At 36.8% G+C, this 14,996-nt stretch overlaps 2 protein-coding genes and 1 pseudogene across 3 annotated transcripts; 2 read left to right on the forward strand and 1 right to left on the reverse strand.

Moving 5' to 3' along the window:
* Window positions 1-1,970: 1,970 nt before the first annotated feature.
* LOC147498780 (epoxide hydrolase 1-like) lies at window positions 1,971-4,814 on the forward strand. The gene is made up of 4 exons (XM_086560682.1): window positions 1,971-2,562; window positions 2,634-2,816; window positions 3,853-4,085; window positions 4,434-4,814. The coding sequence occupies exons 1-4, from the start codon at window positions 2,281-2,283 to the stop codon at window positions 4,678-4,680; spliced, it is 945 nt and encodes a 314-aa protein (XP_086416808.1). The 5' UTR covers window positions 1,971-2,280; the 3' UTR covers window positions 4,681-4,814.
* Window positions 4,815-5,301: 487 nt separating this feature from the next.
* On the forward strand, window positions 5,302-7,605 carry LOC147498781 (epoxide hydrolase 2-like). Its single transcript, XM_086560680.1, has 4 exons — window positions 5,302-6,111; window positions 6,218-6,400; window positions 6,696-6,937; window positions 7,201-7,605. Exons 1-4 carry the CDS (start codon window positions 5,830-5,832, stop codon window positions 7,445-7,447), a joined length of 954 nt encoding a protein of 317 aa, XP_086416806.1. The 5' UTR covers window positions 5,302-5,829; the 3' UTR covers window positions 7,448-7,605.
* A 620-nt stretch (window positions 7,606-8,225) lies between these two features.
* On the reverse strand, window positions 8,226-14,197 carry LOC147498782 (epoxide hydrolase 1-like; annotated as a pseudogene). The gene is made up of 4 exons (XR_015195593.1): window positions 13,622-14,197; window positions 13,352-13,534; window positions 8,763-8,994; window positions 8,226-8,608 (listed from the first exon to the last, which is right to left on the reverse strand). The product of XR_015195593.1 is annotated as an epoxide hydrolase 1-like (transcript).
* Window positions 14,198-14,996: the final 799 nt, after the last annotated feature.

The raw sequence follows: 14,996 nt of genomic DNA on the forward strand, positions 1-14,996 counted from the left end.
CTGCTCATATTACCATTTTCAAAACAACATCATAGCATTCCAATACTAATTATTGAAGCTGTTCACGTGGTGCTTCTTAGATTTGTTTGTATATTGGTACCTTTTATATGGGCAAGATCATACTCCACTACATGTTTTGACTTTTCTCTTTCGACTGGATATATTTATATTTTCTATGATATTTTTGTTTTAGGCATACACATATTTGTTCTTACCCAGGTATACATTTGTACGACACAAAAAACTAGAACTACCATGTTCTACCGTCGCATTGACATCTTTCTTTTTTATGGGTGTACTTTTGTACAGATAAAAACTATCTTGTTCTACCATATACTTATAATAGGATTAACAGAACCATATCATTAATTAAAATGAAAAAGCAGACCTTGTCATACATTTCCTATACAATAACTCCATTTCACAACAACAAAACTGAGATATAAGACCAGAGGGAAGTTCCCAAATATTTTCAATACAATTTACTCTACTTCACCATCTTCCTCATAGAAGTCCAGTTCCAATGATCCACTAGCACGTATATATGCATATATCGTTCATTTGGCTTCGCAGGCACATAGCGCTTAGGATCGCTTTCAACTATTCGATGTCCTCTGAATCTGTCATACCATACCCAATATCGTCATATCCGTTTTCTTTTCAACAACTACTCTAGAATGAAAGATGGTGTATATCTGAGTAAATATGGTAGGAGAAAAGAAAGGGAAAGGAATTTGGGCGGGAACAAAGGGAGTTTTCTTTGGTGACTGTGTACTTAGGAGTGAATGTTGTTGAGAGAGAAGAAGAGACGTCCTGTTTGGGTAGGAATAGGAGAGAGAAAATAACTTTTGATGTACTAGGTAGGAAGAGATATGACAAGAGGGTGGGAGATGTTCAAGGGTGTATATGTAAATTCGTATAATGATATATCATTTTTTTAAAAAACAAACATTAATACCTTGAAGGGTATTAGGGGTATTTCATACAATCAGCAAGTGGGGGCTATGTCCAGCAGTGGAATAAATCATCTCTGCCACATTCAATGGGTTATGTTGTCCTAATCTATCTTTAAGTCAACATCCGATTCAGGAAGAAACCCATCATTAATTTAGGGTCCTACTATTGACAACCCCCAAATTGTGTTAGGCAGACCCCGGCCCAATTTGGTGTCTGTACTTATGTTGGCACTACACAAGAGGGTGGGAGATGTTCAAGGGTGTATATGTAAATTCGTATAATGATATATCATTTTTTCAAAAAACAAACACTAATACCTTGAAGGGTATTAGGGGTATTTCATACAATCAGCAAGTGGGGGCTATGTCCAGCAGTGGAATAAATCATCTCTGCCACATTCAATGGGTTCTGTTCTCCTAATCTATCTTTAAGTCAACATCCGATTCAGGAAGAAACCCATCATTAATTTAGGGTCCTACTATTGACACCCCCCAAATTGTGTTAGGCAGACCACGGCCCAATTTGGTGTCTGTACTTATGCACTACACAAAGTCCCGTATAACCCCCCCCCCCCCCCCAAATTCACCAAGAACTGAGAAACCGGTACTAACCAGTTTTAGCCTTCGTGTCTTTCTTCTCTTTTCATCACTTTCTAACCTTCCATTCACCAAATTATCACCGAAAATTGTATTGATATTTGTGTAAAATTTCAAATATTTATAGAAATTTTGAGTAAAATTTGAAATTAAAATAGATATTGAGAACAATTTACACGAGACTTTGGTACGAAATTTGTTAACTCTAAAACCTAAACTAGTTGTTGATTCACAATTGTACAAAATAAAATGGAAAATAACAAGTTTAGATTTAAAACTAAATATTATTAGAAATTTGTAAATGTTTGATTATAATCGTTCTTATTCATTTTGTTTATGTGAACCTTAATTTTGAGTTTTATTAAATGCGTGGTGGGGGAAGAAGGGATATAAGAGGTTACCAACATGTTAATTGATGCATTTAGGAGGTGTCTAACACAAAATATATTTTTTAGGTAAATGACAAATTTGTAATAATTTTTTTTTTTTGGTATGCCCACATGGAATGGAAAGTGTCTGTAGCGGAAGCCTTCATTTACATAGAGATACGTGTGTATTGGCAATGGCAAACCAACTGATCCAAATAGAGTAAGTGGCAATAGTAGGTCTAAAAAAAAGTAGGTCCGGGCTACATTTAAAATACCACCGCCTCATTTTTTCCATTTCAACTTTACAAAAGAGAAAGAAAAAAAAAGAAAAGAAAGAGAACTCTGATTGTGAATTTGTCATGGAGGGAATTAAGCACAGAACCGTAGAAGTAAATGGAATCAAAATGCACATTGCAGAAAAAGGAGAAGGCCCAATAGTTTTATTCATACATGGATTTCCAGAACTATGGTACTCATGGCGTCACCAAATAACTGCAATTGCTGCCCATGGCTACAAAGCTGTGGCACCTGATCTTCGTGGCTATGGAGACACGGATGCGCCCACTGCTGTCACTGACTATACATGTTTTCACATTGTTGGTGATCTCATTGCCCTCATTGACACCCTTGGTGCTGATCAGGTAATAAAATTCATTAAACATTTTGTTCTAGACATTGTTTGATGTTTATGTGTTTTATATTTTTTATGTAGGTGTTTGTGGTTGGACATGATTGGGGTGCTATAATTGCTTGGTATTTGTGTTTGTTTCGGCCTGACCGGGTTAAGGCTTTGGTTAACCTTAGTGTTCCTTATCTAAGGCGACACCCATCGGTTTCTTTTGTCAATGGCTTCAGATCTCGCTTTGGTGATGACTATTATATCTGCAGATTTCAGGTTCTGTTTTTTTTTCTTCAATTTTTACCCAATTAATGGCATTATCGAAATTAAAGAAATTCGTTGTTGTTGTTGTTGGATTAATAATGTTCTACTTGTGTTTGTAATGGAGCAAGTATGATCCCGATTTAGTAAGTTTAGATTATGCGCTGCACGGATGTAATAATATGGGAACAAAGAAAAATGCAAATGATTGAACTTTCATTGCTTCTATTGTATAAGGAAAGAGACTATATTTCAGTGTTTTGTCACTTGTGCTTAGAAGAGATGCTTGATGTAACTAAGCCGCTAGCTAAAACAATGAACCTAAAGGTGTATTCCTACATTTTCAATCTTTTGACATTCGGCAGCAGTAGAGTTTAGTAGTAAACATCCATAAGAAAGAGGACACCAGGTTTAAGTTCATAGTATAAAGTGGGTTTTGACTTCTTGTTTGATAACTTTGGTCAGGCTGGTTTGCACTACACATTTGGATCTATACTTTGTGACATGGAAAACAAACAAAAGGAAGTGTGACCGTAATAAGGATATTCATATCAAGAACAATAGAAAAAGAAATTCAGTTGAATTAAATTATGTTGTTCTCTTGTTTTAAACTTAAAGTAATGAGAAGTTATCTCATTCAGAATTTCAGATATCAAAAACCTAATATTGGCTCTGATACTCATTTAGTCTAATTCCAAATGGATCCTCACTGTTTCGTGACTCATACATCATCCCACTCACAGACTACCACTTGAAAGAAACACCAGAACATAGTGATAAATTATCCTTTAACTTCAATTTCAATTGTTGATCTACCTTTTGTGTTAAATGCCTGATGTGTAAGTTTCAATTGCTTATGCTTTAACTATACAGAAACCTATCTCACCAGGATTTGCATGCCAGGAAACATTCCGTTGAATGTTATCTTTAAGTTAATTCAGAAAGATTTGAAACTTCACATTTCTTGATTTGCATATAATTTCTCTCGAGATAGCTGACCTCTTTTACCCATAGGGTTCCTCCTCTGACAAATTTCAGGTGTGAAGTGCAGGAACCAGGAGTTATGGAAGCTGAGTTTTCTCAAGTTAACACTGCAACACTTGTCCAGAATTTTTTGACATCCCGCCGTCCAGGTCCAGCTATATTGCCCAAGGGAATAGTTGGAACCATTACTCCTCCCCCCCTTCCTTCTTGGTTGTCGGAGGAAGACGTTAACTATTATGCTAGCAAATTTGAGCAGAAAGGCTTTGCTGGACCGTTGAACTACTATCGGAATTTTGACCGGTAGGTTGAGTGCAAACTCATTTTGAAGTCTAACTTGGAGAAAAACAAACCATGACACACACACACACACATGTTTGTATGCTTATTCTAAAATTTCGAATAAGCATAGTTGCATTCACAATCTTCATATAAGTGGATAACATTGCTTCTTGAAAAAATGTTAACTGTTAGAAGTTATCTGCATAAGTCTCGGGAGATGCAAACAAAATCTAACTTCACAATAATCCATGATCATCTGAAGTGGACCCCTACCGATTACTTTTGTGCTTTTATACGAAAGTATAAGATGGTATGATTTCTTTTGATGTCTCACACTAAAGAAATTCCTGTTTTCATTCGTTTCTACAGAAACTGGGAGCTCACTGCACCTTGGAGTGGAGGGCAAGTGAAAGTACCGACTAAGTTCATTGTCGGAGATCTTGATGTGGTCTACACGACCCCAGGAATGAAAGAATACATACACAGTGATTGGTTTAAGCAAGATGTTCCATTCCTGCAGGAAGTGGTTGTAATGGAAGGCGTTGCACATTTCATCAACCAGGAAAAGGCCCATGAAGTCAGCAAGCACATATGTGATTTCATCAAGAAGTTTTAAACTGCCTTATCAATTTACTAGCTAGGACCTGCTATAATCCCCTCCAATAATAGCATACCTTGTTTAAGGGGTTATAGAAACTTTTTGAGTCCACTGTTTTTAAGTTCAAGTCTATGCATTGGAATTTCGCCCTTTATGGTTGTGCTTAGTTTTCTCTTCATGTCTTGATAAAGCTATTCTTTTAGTTGTTTTTTTTTTTTTTTTCTTTTTGGGTGCTAATGAACCAACCAATGCTCCTCAATACTCAACTTGTCAAGGAACATATAGCATCTAAGTTTGCTCCTATCTCTGTTGAACCTTGAACATGGTGCTCTACCTCAGAACAGGTAATTACTTAATCAATTATGATTACATGATTTAATCGTTGTGTACTTCATCCTCGATCTCTATTTTTTGGGTAAAGACTTCATCCTGATCTCTTGGAATGAAAAATTATATCGTCTATCATACAAAATGCCTTGGTCAAGAATGGCACCCTTGGAAGTCTAATTATATTGGAATAATTGGATAGCTTGCCAGCATTAATCTCGAATTATAAACTTGACGACGTTGAGGTCAAAGATATGCCTTTATTTGATAATAATGTTCCCATACTGTTCGAAAGCAGCAGTTGACTTTCACTAAATAAAAAGAAGAAGATCGGCACTGCTATCTCAGAGAAAACATCCCCAAGGTTACACGCAATTAGTACATCATGGTCTGAGTTTGTGACGCTAACTAAAGTCCGACTCCCATAAACCTGATTCCCTAGCCCAACATTAGCCAGTTACAAGCTATACAAACTATATACAAAATTAGCCCAACATCAACCTGATTGAGTGAGCATTAAATCCAGAATGAAGTGCTCGCACAGTGTGTAAATCTATACCAGGCTAACAGAAAGGTGAGAAAGTCAACTGTACGTCTTGATGGATTGGCTGGATGGAATGAGATAAACCACATGCCGACATCTCCTACCTCTAATCAATAACACATTCAACCTTTTGAGTTTGAAGTGTACTGTGTACTGTCTCTCATTCATTTGACTTTTCCACTTTAAAACACAACATTTCCTTTATCCAAAGTATATATATGAACTAACCAACCTAAGCAGGCACCACCGCACCATAGACAGGTTAACTTTAGAAGAGGGAGAGATTTGTAACTGTGATGGAGGGAATACTGCATAGAAGTGTAGAGGTGAATGGCATAAACATGCACGTAGCTGAGAAAGGAGAAGGTTCAGTGGTGTTATTCCTTCATGGATTTCCAGAGCTATGGTACTCATGGCGCCACCAAATAATTGCAATTGCTGCCCAAGGCTATCGTGCTGTGGCACCCGATCTTCGTGGCTATGGTGACACAGTTGCACCTACTTCCATCTTTAGCTATACCTGTTTTCATATTGTGGGTGATGTCATTGCTCTCATCGATACACTTGGTGTAGATCAGGTGATGATCCATCAAGAGAAAAACTCACTCTTTGTTTGACTTGTCTAGATTTCTATCACCATACTTTGTTTAAAATTTTCTTATCACGTTTATGGTTACTTGTTAGGTGTTTGTGGTTGGACATGATTGGGGAGCCATAATTGCTTGGTATTTATGTTTGTTTCGGCCTGATCGGGTTAAGGCTTTAGTGAACCTTAGTGTTGCATTTATTCCAAGAGACCCCTCGACGGAGTTTGTGGAAGGCTTTCGATCCCATTTTGGTGATGACTACTATGTTGTCAAGTTTCAGGTTCTGTTCTTCATTTCGAAACTTGAATCCTTTTCCTGCATATATTTGGGGCAGCAAGTTAAAGTTTTTCTAGGCAAGGCCTGGTACATTATCTAAGAACAGATCCAATGGTCTAAGACAAATAATAACGCTTGTTTAATGATTCGTATTGCTGTGTGCTCATAAGTCAAACACGCCATTCTATATGCTCACGAGGATTGGCGTCGTTGACATCCAATCCTCACAGCAAAGATCCTTGCTCACTGGCTGTTTAGAAATGCAGTTGCACTAATGTTTTAGATATGAAATTTTGCAGGAGCCTGGAGTGGTGGAAGCTGAGTTTGCTAGTGTTAGTACCGAAACTCTGGTCAGGAATATTTTAACATCTCGCAGAACAGGTCCCATTATGGTGCCCAAGGGTGGAGGATATTGGACTTCAACCAGCAATCCTCCTCCATTGCCTTCCTGGTTGTCCGAGGAAGATATTACTTACAATGCAAGCAAGTTTGAGGCAAAAGGTTTTACAGGACCATTGAATTACTATCGAGCTTTTGACTTGTAAGTTGGCGCGAACTTCGGTTCAAATTTGATTGCAACATTTCTGACTAATGCCTATGGGAAAGCATGAAACCTCTTGACGAGATTAAATTAGATAACTTACTGATGTTTTTTTTTTCTTCTTACTGATGTAAGAACGATTAAGCAAGGCATCTTGATAGATTTTGTTTTCAAATTTAGATTACTTATTTAAATATGAGGTGAGTCGACGTCTCTTTCTGAAGTTTAAACATGTCAATAACGTAATATGCTTCTCTCTGCAGAAACTGGGAGCTAACTGCACCATGGACTGGAGGACAAGTGAAAGTACCGACTTTGTTCATTGTAGGAGACCTGGACGTAACATACACGACACCAGGGTGGATGGAATACATACACAGTGATTCATTTAAGAAAGATGTTCCATTGCTGGAGGAAGTAATTGTAATGGAAGATGTTGCTCATTTCATCAACCAAGAGAAGCCCAATGAAATCAACAAGTACATTTACGACTTCTTCCAGAAGTTCTAATCTCCCTCCTATGTATGATTAATAACTAGAACTTTCTAGAATCCTTAAATAACAGCATACCTCGAATCATTATTACGTAAGCTAAGCTTTTTCAGTTGTTCTGTATTGGCATTTCCCCTGTATGTTTGTTTCCGTGAGACTAAGGTATCCTTTTACAATAGTTGTGAGTTGTGACAGTGAATTGGCTATATGATACGAAGACCCATAAAAACTTAAGACAACAGAATTGCAGTTTAAACGCCAAAGAGGTACTTCAAAGGGCAGCAAGGTTCCTTGAGATGGATCAACTTGTTTTAGATAAAATGCTCCAAATTATAAGGTGTACACCAGAAAAGGTACCTCCTTCACCTTGAGACAAGATTGTCATAGTGATGGTTTATTTTTCTGTACAGCTGAAGGGAAGTCAAATGTCATCTTGCATAAGACGTCCTTGTATAGAAGAAACAATATGGTTGATTTTTGGTGCAGCCGAATTATTATGACCTCACCTTAGAGACAATTCTTACTTCTAACTTCATGACAATAAAATGCCTGAAAATTTTAAGACCAACAATCATTCCTTGGATTTATCCCTATGTGGATTTCTTGAATCAAATGTAACATGTCAGTTTATGACGGAAGTTATTTTTTCTGAAAATTGAGTAGGGATAGTGCCTCTTCCATCATTCGTGATGGAAGTTCTTTATATGGTTGTAATCACTGTTCTAATACAGCTGCTTAAGACAGAAATTGGCTTCTTAATGGCTGTGGATATATACTTCTTAATACAAGCTCATCACATTCACAACAACCACTTTATTCTTTAGATCAATGGACACCAGTTCCTTATTTTCTCAAACTTGTTCACCACCAATACGCCACATACTTATCCAGACTCCTCATAGTTCATGGGAATGTAAGGAAATAAATAAAAGGAATCAAAACCTTTTGATGAAATCATAAATATGCTCGTTAATTTCAGTTGGACTTTCTTGCTGGATGAAGTGAGCGACTCCTTCCATTACAACCACTTCCTGCAGGAGCGCACGCCTTTTTGAAGAACCACTGTGTATGTATTCCTTAGCACCTGGGAAATGGTAGACCAGATCCAGGTCTCCCACAATAAACTTCGCAGGAACTTTCACCTGTGCACCAGTCCAGGGTGCAGTAAGCTCCCAAGTACTGCAAAACAAGTTTATGCAGATAAGAACTTCAGGAATTGGAGGACATAATTTTTGGAATCTAATTTGTGACTATAATATAAACATAATATGATGAAAAAACTTCAGTTAGTTGTGCATCACTAAATCAAATAAAAAAGGTGCAGCTAACATACAGGTCAAAAGCTCGATAGTAGTTCAGTCCTCCAGTGAAGCCTCTCTTATCAAATTTGGTCACAAAGTACTTAACATCTTCCTCAGACAACCAAGAAGGCAGGCTATCAGGCGCAGCTCCGAACCCTGTTTCTTTAGGTATCAGGAGGGACCTGGATCACGCAATGAAAGAAACTTTTTGATAACTGTCTCAGTACCAACTCGAGCAAACTCAGCTTCCATTTCTCCTGGTTCCTAATGTGCAAAAATGGAACCATTAAGACTATTCAGGCCATAAGTGAACGGATTACACAAGTATACTCTTAATCAACATCGATCTAATCTTTTCTCACATTGAATTAATAGGCTTTTATGAACAGTTTGCCATGATCTATGGATTAGCTATATCTAAATTCTGATTTCCTTTTTGGACATCATACAAATTGGAGATAATATAAATGTGATTGTTCTGCCACATATCTAATTCGCTGTACATATATAGATACAATAATCTACTCTAGACGTATTTTGGCAAGCGTTTAATAATTGCAGACTGCAAGTAAATGAAAATGTTAGTGGTGATGTTGGGAGAGTTAAAACATGATTATAATGGGGAAACCAATTCAAGAAGGAGAAGAATGGAGGCTAGGAGAATAGGGTTAGAGAGAGTTAACATATTTTACCCAGAGTTTCATATATATCTTTAACCTACCTTGGGTGTTAAGGTACCCCGAGAATAGGAAATACTAGATACAGTTGCCAAACTGATAGTCCACACTTACAGAAACGTAGGACTTTACATACGTCAACAATATATAGGAGGCGCCCGCCCTCATACAAAGGAGCGAATAAGGGGCGCACGCCCTCATACTCCAACACTCCCCCTCAAACTGTAATTACGCAAACTATGCATATTACAGCTTGGATGACAAAAATAAAGATAAGGATAATGCTCCTCCTTTCACATAGAATTGTATTTAGTTGAAGAACTCGAACAACTATTGAGACGTTATTGAAAGTGAAACTGTTGGTTTAGACAATAGCCTAACCTGAATACTGAAGTTGTACCATAGTCACAAACTGTAACCATAACATATGTTTAGTGGCGTATTGCTTGGCTATTGTTCACTCCATTTTCTGCTATGGCTGTCATAATATAAATTGCAAACAATAACACTGATTTGATGTGCACTTCTTGGCTGCTACTATCAATATCACTGTTGAAGTCAACAAAATATTGTTCTGGTACTCTGAATCTGCTAAACATTAGTGCAATTTAGGCATGACTGCTACTTGAAACATGAGTGCAGTTTAGACGTGATTGCTACCTGGAAACATGAGTGTAGTTTAGGCATGTCTGCTACCTGAAACATGAGTACAGTTTAGGCGTGACTGCTACCTGAAAACTGAATAGAGCAGTTTAGATGTGACTACAACCTGAGAGATGAATATTGAATACCGCAGTTAAGGCGAGATTGCAACCTGAGAGATGAATAATGAATAGTGGGGATGTCATTGCTCATACTGTTGAGATGCAACACCCTTAGATATGCTTTGTAAGAGGGGTGCACCGTGCACGCCCTCATGAGGTGAGTATGTCAAGACATTATATTCATTGCTCATACTGTTGAGATGCAAAGAGGAGCACGCCCTTGGATATGCCTTGAATAAGGGGCACACGCCGTCATGAGGTGAGTACGCCAAAACATTATGGAGATATGAAGATATGAATACTCTTCTACATACGTTTCCATATTCTCATTGCCTAAAATACTTCTCAATATCCTCATATCTCTATATTCTCCTCCTAAAGTTGGAACATACAAATGTTTGTCTATTCCGACTTGAACTTGAAACAGAGGAAACCAAATACCAACACAATAAATAGACCGACCATCCCCAAAATTATACAACAAACCAATACCCACTTAAAAAAAGCTAAAAAGAATTTATACAACCAAAGATCAATCAATGCCCACGTCAAAGAACAATATTGTATTTATCACCAATAGCCATATTCTCATAACTTATAAGAATTAACAAACACTGAAAAGCAAAGCAAGAGATACTAAGAGGAAGTGGAAAACTACCACAAAACATAGTTGGACATTTTAACAAACACTCGGATGCTGAAACATACATGAACAAGTCGTGGAAAGCTTTAGCTTTTCAGCCAAAAAGCTTCCAAATAGAGTGCACCGAGAGAAAGGGAAGACCATATCAACAAATCAGCGGTGAACAATAACTGTGAATAGTGTTGTGAACAATATGGTGAATATTGTTGTGAGCAGTAACTGTGAATAGTACCGTGAACAGTACACCCAAGAGCATAAAAAGAATAGAGTCAATAAGAACACCACCAGATCTACTTGCCAGAAAAAAAAATCTCCAACTCCAAAAGAAACAATTACCACAAAAAAGAATAAAAAATTGATAAGCTTGAGCTTTGTCAGCCAAAGAACTTCCAAAAATAAAAGAGTTCATCCAGAGAAAAAGAAAACTAGATCAGCAAACATCAGCGAAAACATGCTATTTCATACAGATGGATAGGCGCCTATGATTGAGGGCAAAAGTATAGGGCGCACGCCTAAGAACCGTGACGAGAGAACTCCAAACTTTATCGGTCTCCTTAGATTACCTTCTTGTTTGGCTTTTTGAATTCGTATGCAACAACACTTTGTAATACAACTTGATACTTGTTTCTTCTTGTGAGAAAGATTGAAACTTGGATATTGAAAAAAAAAAAAAGAATTGGTTTTTTTTTTTTTTTGTATATTGATTTTTGTAGACAACTCTTCTAGTATACCATTAAACTCAGATTTGAACATGATGCTTTCATACCATGTTAGTGGTGATGCTAGGAAAGTTGTAACATGATTGTAATGGAGAAACCAAAAAGGAAAAAAATGGAGACTGAGAGAATAGGGTTAGAGAGAGTTAATAAACTCTACCCAAAATTATATATATATACTTAACCTAACTTCGGTGTTAAGGTATCCCAATACACGAGAATAAGAAATATTATATACGATTCAGTTTGGTGTCCAAACTTATAGAACGTGGGACTTTACATACGTCAACAATATATAGGGGGCGTCTGCCCTCATACAATGAGTGAATAAGGGGTGCACGCCCTCATACTCCAACAAAAAGGAATTTTGAATATAGGATGAAAGGAAGTGCGCATTCAAAGTAATGGAATACTGTTGCACGATAACCAACATCCAGAACAACAAAAGCATATCAATAAGAATTTTAATTCACAAATTTAGGCCCAAACACATAAATTGACAAAGAATTTCAATTTTAGGCCCGGATGAACAATAATTTCGGTTTTAGGACAAAAATGGGCTGACATCAGAGCTATCATTAATAATTTCAGTTTTAGGACATTTTTGGGCTAACGTCGGCAATTTATTTTTGTTTAATACCAATTATGACTTTCTTCTCTATCTAGAAAAACAAAACTCACACTAGAAACTTGTAAAATACTTTTTGAGATCTAGTTTGTTTCCATCTTTGAGTTAGCTGATTTGTGTGTTGTGAACTTGTGATTAGTGATTTAAGATATGAGAAAATATTTATCTTCTTCTCCATCTAGCAAAAAAAAACTCCAACTAGAAACATGTAAATTTTTTTGAGATCTAGTTGTTTCCATCTTTGAGCTAGTTGATTTGTGTGTTGTGATTAATGATTTAAGCCATAAGAAAACATCTTATTCTCTCATGACAAACACTCTTCTCACTTTGCAATTTATTTTTTCATTTTTCAATTCTAAATTATTGATAATTGAAGAATAATTGGGTCGATTTCGGCACTAGTTCGACAAGCAATTGAACAACAATTGAATTTCTTTTTCAAATCTTCGAATCTTGTGTTAATCAATTGTGTGATTTATCTCAATTTCGATATTATTGTCATCGATGATATTTTTAAGTTTGGAGTAGTAGTCCGATACACATGCAAACACCACTATATATGTGTACAACACATATACAAACACCACGATATGTGTATACGAACATGCACACATCATTATGCATGTATATAACACATGCAAATATCATTATGCATGAGTACAACACAAACAAACACCACTATGTATGTGTGCAACAAACATGCACACACTACTAAACATGTGTACACCACACATTCAAACACCATGATGTATGTGTATAACACAGAAAGAAGAGAGTGGAAAGAGAAAGAGTGGCTACATATGTCTTTTTTTAAAAAAAATTAAAACACTTAAAGAGGCAAAATTGTCTTTTTACATTTTTTGTGTTAGAACCATAATTTCCGCACATGGCCTAAAGACATAATTCTCACCCAATTCTGTCCTATGGCCCGATTTCTGATTTTAATTCCAAATTCTACCTAAAAGTTAGGATCGGACCATTCAAAACTTTAACACAAATACACAATCAATCTAATGTCAATGTCAACTCCAATGTGTTCGTTCTACATCAAGTCATCAACATAAACCATCAATTACGAACACCTTAGTGGTGTCACAATATTTGCCAACCATGGCTAATACCCAAAAAATCACGAATTCAAATTAAAAACAGACAACTCTTAAACATATAAAATCTTAATCATAACCAGTCACCTGGATTCTGCACATATAGAAGTCATCCCCATAGTAGGCGCGAAGACCAACTAGGGGACTAGCCGACGGATTTCGTGGAAACAAATGGACACTGAGATTCACCAAAGCTTTAACGCGGTCAGGTCGAAACAAGCAAAGATGCCAAGCCATATAAGCACCCCAATCATGTCCAACAACAAACACCTTCCACAAAACGCAATCATTTAACATATAACAACCAATCATTAAAAACAGACTAATAAATGGAAGGATGTGCACTAGTTTTTGAACCTGGTCTACACCAAGGGTGTCAATGAGTGCTATGATATCGCCAACAATATGAAGACTAGTGTAGTTATGAAATGAAGTCGGTGCATCTGTGTCACCAAATCCACGCAAGTCAGGTGCAACTGCTTTGTATCCTCTAGAAGCTAGTGAGACTATTTGGTGACGCCATGAGTACCAAAGTTCTGGAAATCCATGAAGGAAAAGTACTACTGGACCTTCTCCTTTTTCTGCTATGTGCATCTTTATTCCGTTCACTTCAACTGTTCTATGCTCTATTCCCTCCATCACGTTACAGTTCTCTCTCTCTCTCTTCACCATATAAGAAGTTTAGGGACTTTGTTTTAATCCAAAATCTATTGTTTTAAGCAGCTAAGGACTTGGACTTGGCGATAATATGGGGACTTGTGTTTGTCACTCTGTCCTAAATTGATAAAATAAAAAGAAAATTTAGTATATGATAACAACTAGTATGTGATAAAATAATACTCCACTTGTATGTTTTGATAGGTAATAGCATTTCTTTATTCCGTTCACTTCAACTGTTCTATGCTCTATTCCCTCCATCACGTTACAGTTCTCTCTCTCTCTCTTCACCGTATAAGAAGTTTAGGGACTTTGTTTTAATCCAAAATCTATTGTTTTAAACAGCTAAGGACTTGGACTTGGCGATAATATGGGGACTTGTGTTTGTCACTCTGTCCTAAATTGATAAAATAAAAAGAAAATTTAGTATATGATAACAACTAGTATGTGATAAAATAATACTCCACTTTTATGTTTTGATAGGTAATAACATTTCTAGGTGGAGGTAGTATTTCTTTCAAATTTGAAGCTAAAATTTAGAGAAATTGGTGCATAAATTTTGACCAACTCTAAATGATGCAAATATCATTCACAAATTTGGAATGGGCTATCTTGCTTACATTGATCTTGTCGTGACATTACCATTGTAAAGCCCCAAGTTGAAAAAAAAATTCACGCGACATTTCCATTGTCGCACCAAATTGAAAAAGGTAAAAAAAAAAATAATTCACACGACATTAGCAATGGAGTCGCGGCGATTCCATTAGCGCGATTGTGTCTTTGGTCAAAGTCAAAAAAAAATTTGGAGCGACATTTGCAATGGCGCGCGATATTACCACTGTCGCTCCGCGTCCACATCCGAAATCCCAAATTTGCGAACAAGGATGCGGCTAGACAGGTGATGTGACCGAATTTGCTTCCATCTAGAGTTAGATTTCTGCAAAATTCCGAGTTTTGGAAGCAAATTTAAAGAATTTGGGAGGTGATACTACCACCTAGAGATGCTCTAAGGTTCTTTTAAGAGCAAGTCCAATGGGGTGCTATATGGGCTGCTAAAGGGCCATATAACCACAAA

This window comes from Coptis chinensis, chromosome 5 (assembly GCF_015680905.1).
Source record: "Coptis chinensis isolate HL-2020 chromosome 5, ASM1568090v1, whole genome shotgun sequence".
Classification (NCBI taxonomy): Eukaryota; Viridiplantae; Streptophyta; class Magnoliopsida; order Ranunculales; family Ranunculaceae; genus Coptis; species Coptis chinensis.